Source organism: Panthera leo, chromosome B1 (genome assembly GCF_018350215.1).
Source record: "Panthera leo isolate Ple1 chromosome B1, P.leo_Ple1_pat1.1, whole genome shotgun sequence".
Classification (NCBI taxonomy): Eukaryota; Metazoa; Chordata; class Mammalia; order Carnivora; family Felidae; genus Panthera; species Panthera leo.
In genome coordinates, this window is record NC_056682.1 from 47,796 (window position 1) to 55,016 (window position 7,221).

The window sequence follows — 7,221 nt, forward strand, 5'->3', positions numbered from 1 at the left end:
CACGGATCACTAGAATAACTGGAGGCTGCAGTGCAGTGGGCTCGTGTTTCACTGGAGGCTGTAATGCCACGGGCACTGGTTTACTGGCAGCTGCCATGCCGCGGACCCAATGTTCAATGGAGATTTCAGTACGGCAGGCACTGGCTTCAATTGAGGCTGCAGAGCCGCGGGGACTGGGTTCATTGCAGGCTGCAGTGCCGCGGGCACTTTGTACACTGGATGGTGTAGTGCCATGGGCAGTGGGTTCACTGGAGGATGCATTGCGGCAGGCATTTTGTTCACTGGATGTTGAAGTGCCATGGGTCCTGGGATCCCTGGAACCTGCAGTGCATTCGCGACAAGGTTCATAGCAGGGTGCAGTGCCGCGGGCAGTGGGTTCACAGCAGGATCCAGTGCCAAGGGGACTGAGTTCACTGGATGGTGCAGTGCCGCGGGAACTGGGTTCACAGCATGGTGCAGTTCCGCGGGCACTGGGTTCACAGGAGGGTGCAGTGCGGCAGGAACTGCCTTCAATTGAGGGTGCAGTGCCGTGGTCAGTGGGTTCACTGGAGGCGGCAGTTCTGCGGCAATTGGTTTACTTGAGGCTGCATACAAGCGGGTACTGGGTTCACTGCATGGTGCAGTGCTGCGGGCACTTTGTTCACTGGATGGTGTAGTGCCGTGGGGACTGTCTTCACTGGAATGTAGAGACCCACAGGCCCTGGGTTCACTGCAGGCTGCAGTGCCGCAGCACTGGGTTCATTTGACGGTGCATTGCCGCAGGCACTTTTTTCACTGGAGGCTGAACTGCCATGGGCACTTGGATCCTTGAAAGCTGCAGTGCAGTCAGAACTAGGTTCACTGCAGGGTACAGTGCTGTAGGCATGCGTTCACTGCAGACTGCATTGCACGGATCCCTGGGAAAACTGGAGGCTGTCATGCTGTGGGCACGGGTTTCACTTGAGACTGCAATGCCGTGAGCACTGGCTTTACTGGCGGCTGCAATGCCGCGGACCCAAGGTTCATTGGAGAGTCTATTACTGTGGGCCCTGGCTTCAATGGAGGCTGCAGAGAAGTGGGCACTGTGTTTATAGGAGTCTGCAGTGCTGCAGGCACTTTGATCACTGGATGCTGTCGTGCCCTGGGCACTGGGTTCACTGGAGGGTGCATTGCCGCGGGCACTGGGTTCACTGGAGGGTGCAGGGCCATGTACACTGTGTTCACTGGAGGGGGCAGTGTCGCAGGCTGTGGGTCACTGGAGGCTGCAGTGCCGCAGGCAGTGGGTTCACTGGAGGGGGCAGTGCCGCCGGATCTGGGTTCACTGGAGGCTGCATTGCTGGGGGCAATGTGTTCACTGGATGCTGCATACAAGCTGGAAATGGTTTCACTGCATGGTGCAGTGCCGCGGGAACTGGGCTCACTGGAGGCTGCAGTGCCACGGGCAGTTGGTTCACAGCAGGCTCCAGTACCACGGGTCCTGGGTTCACTGGATGGTGCAGTGCCGTGGACACTGGGTTCAAAGGAGGCTACAGTGCGTTAGGCACTGCCTTCACTGGTTGGTGCAGTGTTGCGGGAAGTGGGTTCACTGGAGGCTGCAGTGCTGCGGGCACTGTGTTCAATGCAGGGTGCATAGAAGCGGGAACTGGGTTCACCGCATGGTGCAGTTCTGCGGGCCCTGGGTTCACTGGAGGGTGCAGTGCAGCAGGCACTACCTTCATTTGAGGGTGCAGTGCCGCGGTCAGTGCGTTCACTGGAGGCTGCAGTGCTGCAGGCAATTGGTTTACTTGAGGCTGCATAGAAGTGGGAACTGGGTACACTGCAGGGTGCAGTGCTGTGGGCACTGGGTTCACTCTAGACTGCAGTGCACGGATCACTGGGATAACTGGAGGCTGCAGTGCTGTGGGCACAGTTTTCACTTGAGGCTCCAATGCCGCGGGCACTGGCTTAACGGGCAGCTGCAGTCCCACGTACGCAAGGTTCAATGGAGAGTGCAGTACGGCGGGCACTGGCTTCAATGGAGTCTGCAGAGCCGTGGGCACTGGGTTCATAACAGGCTGCAGTGCTGCGGGTACTGGGTTCACTGGAGGGTGCATTACCGCAGGCACTTTGTTCACTGGAGGCTGAAGTGCCATGGGCACTGGGATCCTTGGAACATGCAGTACAGTCGGAACAGGGTTCACAGCATGGTGCAGTGCTGTGGGGACTTGGTTCACTGCAGACTGCATTGCACGGATCCCTGGGATAACTGGAGGCTGCAGTGCTGCCAGCACGGGTTTCACTTGAGACTGCAATGCCGCGGGCACTGTCTTAACTGGCAGCTGCAGTGCCGCAGAGCCAAGGTTCAATGGAGAGTGCAGACGGGTGGGCATTGGCTTCAATGGAGGCTGCAGATCCGTAGTCACTGGGTTCATAGCAGGCAGCAATGACGCAGGCACGTTGTTCACTGGATGGTGTAGTGCCTAGGACACTGGTTTGACTGGAGGGTGCATTGATACGGGCACTGGGTTCTCTGGAGGGTTCAGTGCCACAGACACTGTGTTCACTGGAGGCTGAAGTGTCTTGGGCACTGGGAGCCTTGGAACCTGCAGTGCAGTTGGAAATGGGTTCACTGCAGGGTACAGTGCTGTTGGGAGTTGGTTCACTGCAGACTGCAGTGCACGGATGACTGGGATCACTGGAGGCTGCAGTGCTGTGGGCACGGGTTTCCTTCAGGCTGCAATGCCGCGGGCACTGGCTCAAATGGCGGCTGCAGTTCCACAGACCCAAGTTTCAATGGAGAGTTCAGTTATGGTGGGCTCTGTCTTGAATGGAGGCTGCAGAGACGCGGGCACTGGGTTCATAGCAGGCTGCAGTGCGGCAGGCACTTTGTTCACTGCATGATGTAGTACAGTGGGCACTGGGTTCACTGGAGTGTGCACTCCCAGTGACACTGGCTTCCCTGGAATATAGAGACCCTCAGGCCCTGGTTTCACTGCAGGCTGCAGTGCCGCGGTCACTGGGTTCACTGGAGGGTGCATTCCCCCGGGCACTTTGTTCACTGGAGGCTGCAGTTCCATGGGCACTGGGATCCCTGGAACCTGCAGTGCAGTTGGAACTGGGTTCACTGCAGCGTGCAGTGCCATTGCCAGTGTGTTCACTGCAGACTGCAGTGCACGGATCACTGGGATAACTGGAGGCTGCAGTGCTGTGGGCACGGGTTTCACTTGTGGCTGCAATGCTGCGGGCACTTGCTTTACTGGCGGCTGCAGTGCCACAGACCCTAGGTTCACTGGAGAGTGCAGTACAGCGGGCACTGGCTTCAATGGAGGCTGCAGAGCCGCGGGCACTGGGTTCAATGGAGGCTGCAGTGCCATGGGCACTGTCTTCAATGGAAGCTGCAGTACTGTGGGCACCGGGTTCACTGGAGGCTGCATAGAAGCGGGACCTGGGTTCACTGCATGGTGCAGTGCTGCAGGCACTGGGCTCATTGCAGGCTGCACTGCCACGGGCACTTTGTTCACTGGATGGTTTAGTGCCGTGGGCACTGGGTTCACTGGAGGGTGCAGTGCCAGAGACACTGGCTTCTCTGGTGCGTAGGCACCCGCAGGCCCTGGGTTCACTGCAGGCTGCAGTGCCGCGGGCACTGCGTTCACTGGAGGGTGCATTGCCGCAGGCATTTTGTTCACTGGAGGATGAAGTTCCATTGGAACTGGGATCCTTCGAACCTGCAGTGCAGACGGAACTAGGTTCACTGCAGGGTCCAGTGCTGTGGGGACTTGGTTCACTGCAGACTGCAGTGCACGGATCACTGGGATAAGTGGAGGCTGCAGTGCTGTGGGCACGGGTTTCACTTGAGGCTGCAATGCCGCGGGCACTGGCTTAAATGGCGGCTGCAGTTCGAGGGACCCACGGTTCAATGGAGAGTTCAGTACGGCGGGCAGTGGCTTCAATGGAGGCTGCAGAGCCACGGGCACTGGGTACATAGCAGGCTGCAGTGCCGCAGTCACTTTGTTCACTGGATGGTGTAGTGTGGTGGGCACTGGGTTCACTGGAGAGTGCAGTGCCAGGGACACTGGCTTCACTGGAGGGTAGAGACCCGCAGGCCCTGGGTTCACTGCAGGCTGCAGTGCCGCAGGCACTTTGTTCACTTGATGCTGTAGTGCCCTGGGCACTGGGTTCACTGAAGGGTGCATTGATGCAGGCACTTTGTTCACTGGAGGCTGAAGTGCCATGGGCACTGGGTTCACTGGAAGCTGCAGTACTGTGGGCACTGGGTTCACTGGAGGCTGCATAGAAGCGGGTCCTGGGTTCACTGCATGGTGCAGTGCTGCGGGACTGGGTTCACTGGAAGATGCATAGAAGCGGGAACTGGGTTCACTGCATGGTGCAGTCCTGCGGGCCCTGGATTCAATGCAGACTGCATTGCATGGATCACTGGGATAACTCGAGGCTGCAGTGCAGTTGGCACGGGTTTTACTGGAGGCTGCAATGACGCGGGCACTGGCTTTACTGGTGGCTGCAGTGCCGCGGACCCTAGGTTCCCTGGAGAGTGCATTACGGCGGGCACTGGCTTCAATGGAGGCTGCATAGCTGCGGGCACTGGGTTCATTGCAGGCTGCAGTGCCGTGGGCACTTTGTTTACTGGATGGTGTAGTGCCGTGGGCACTGGGTTCACTGGAGGGTGCAGTGCCAGGGACACTGGCTTCACTGGTGGGTAGACACCCACAGGCCCTGGGTTCACCGCAGGCTGCAGTGCCATGGGCACTGGGTTCACTGGAGGGTGCATTGCCACAGGCACTTTGTTCATTGGAGGCTGAAGTGCCAAGGGCACTGGGATCCTTGGAACCTGTAGTGCAGTCGGAACTAGATTCACTGCAGGGTGCCGTGGTGTGGGCACTGGGTTCACTGCAGACTGCAGTGCACAGATCACTTGGAAAACTATAGGCTGCAGTACTGTGGGTACGGATTTCACTTGAGGCTGCAATGCCGCGGGCACTGGCTTTACTGGTGGCTGCAGTCCGGTGGACCCAAGGTTCAATAGAGAGTGCAGTACTGCGGGCACTGGCTTCAATGGAGGCTGCAGAGCGGCGGGCACTGGGTTCATAGCAGGCTGCAGTGCTGTGGGCACTGGGTTCACTGGAGGGTGCAGTGCCACGGACACTTTGTTCACTGGAGGGGGCAGTGTCGCAGGCAGTGGGTCAATGGAGGTTGCAGTGCCGTGGGCAGAGGTTCACAGCAGGCTCCAGTACTATGGGTCCTGGGTTCACTGGATGGTGCATTGCCGCGGGAACTGGGTTCACTGCCGGCTTCAGTACCCTGGGCACTGGGTTCAATGCAAGATGCAGTGACGCGTGCGCTGGGTTCACTGGAGGCTGCAGTACCGTTGGCACCGGGTTCATTGGAGGCTGCATAGAAGCGGGACCTGGTTTCACAGCATGGTTCAGTGCTGCGGGCACTGGGTTCACTGGAAGCTGCATAGAAGCGTGAACTGGGTCACTGCATGGTGCAGTCCTGCGGGTACTGGTTTCAATGCAGAGTGCAGTGCACGGATCACAGGGATAACTGGAGGCTGCAGTGCAGTGGGCACGGGTTACATTGGAGGCTGCAATGGCGTGGGCACTGGCTTTACTGGAGGCTTCAGTGCCGCGGACCCTAGGTTCCCTGGAGAGTGCATTACAGCAGGCACTGTCTCCAATGTTGGCTGCAGAGCTGCGGGCACTGGGTTCATTGCAGGCTGCAGTGCCGCGGGCACTTTGTTCACTGGATGGTGTAGTGCCGTGGGCACTGGCTTCACTGGAGGGTGCAGTGCCATGGACACTGTGTTCACTAGAGGGGGCAGTGTCGCAGGCAGTGGGTCATTGGAGGCTACAGTGCCGCGCGCATTGGGTTCACAGAAGGCTCCAGTGCCACGGGTACTGAGTTCACTGGATGGTGCAGTGTCGCAGGAACTGTGTTCACTTCAGGCTGCATTACCCTGGGCAGTGGGTTCAATGCAGGATGCAGTGACATGTGCACTGGGTTCAATGGAGGGTGCAGTGCCGCGGGCACTGGTTTCACTGGAGGCTGCAGTACCGCAGTCAGTGGGTTCACAGCAGGCTCAAGTACCACGGTTCCTGGGTTCACTGGATGGTGCAGTGACATGGTAACTGGGTTCACTGTAGGCTGCAGTACCCTAGGCACTGGGTTCAATGCAGGATGCAGTGACGCATGCACTGGGTTCACTGGAGGCTGCAATTCCACGGGTACTAGGTTCACGGGAGGCTGCATAGAAGCGGGAACTGGGTTCAATGCATGGTGCAGTCCTGCGGGTACTGTGTTCAATGCAGGCTCACAGTGCACGGATCACAGTGATAACTGGAGGCTGCAGTGCAGTGGTCACGCGTTTCACTGGAGGCTGCCATGGAGCGGACACTGGCTTTACTGGCAGCTGCAGTGCCGCGGACCCTAGGGTCCCTGGAGAGTGCATTACAGCGGGCACTGCCTTCAGTGGTGGCTGCAGAGACGCGGGCACTGGGTTCATTGCAGGCTTCAGTGCCGTAGGCACTTCGTTCACTGGATGCTGCAGTGCAATGGGCACTGGGATCCCTGGAAACTGCAGTGCAGTCAGAACTGTGTTCACTGCAGGGTGCAGTGCTGTGGGCACCGGGTTCACTGCAGACTGTAGTGCACGGATCACTGGGATAACTGGAGGCTGCAGTGCAGTGGGCAAGTGTTTCACTGGAGGCTGAAATGCCATGGGCACTGGCTTTACTGGCGGCTGCAGTGCCGCAGACCCTAGTTTCACTGGATAGTGCAGTATGGCGGGCACTGGCTTCAATGTAAGCTGCAGAACCGCGGGCACTGGGTTCATTACTGGCTGCAATGCTGCGGACAGTTTGTTCAGTGGATGGTGTCGTGCCGTGGGCACTGGTTTTACTGGAGGGTGCATTGCCGCTGGCACTGGCTTCACTGCAGGGTGCAGTGCCACGGACATTGTGTTCACTGGAGTGGGCAGTGTCGCAGGCAGTGGGTCACTGGAGGCTGCAGGGCCTCGGGCAGTGGGTTCACAGCAGGCTCCAGTGCCATGGGTACTGAGTTCACTGGATGGTGCAGTGCAGCAGGAACTGGGTTCAATGCAGGCTGCAGTACCCTGGGCAGTGGGTTCAATGCAGGATGCAGTGACGCGTGCACTCGGTTCACTGGATGGTGCAGTGCCGCGTAACTGGGTTCACTGGAGCCTGCAGTGTCGCAGGCAGTTTGTCACTGGATGCTGCAGTGCCGCAG

General features: G+C 58.7%; 1 protein-coding gene across 1 annotated transcript; it reads right to left on the reverse strand.

Annotated features, from left to right (window-relative positions):
• Nucleotides 1-2,286: 2,286 nt before the first annotated feature.
• LOC122217227 (mucin-1-like) lies at nucleotides 2,287-6,931 on the reverse strand. The gene is made up of 6 exons (XM_042934051.1): nucleotides 6,291-6,931; nucleotides 5,546-5,784; nucleotides 5,340-5,429; nucleotides 3,697-5,035; nucleotides 3,183-3,361; nucleotides 2,287-2,561 (listed from the first exon to the last, which is right to left on the reverse strand). The coding sequence occupies exons 1-6, from the start codon at nucleotides 6,929-6,931 to the stop codon at nucleotides 2,287-2,289; spliced, it is 2,763 nt and encodes a 920-aa protein (XP_042789985.1).
• Between the last annotated feature and the right edge of the window lie 290 nt (nucleotides 6,932-7,221).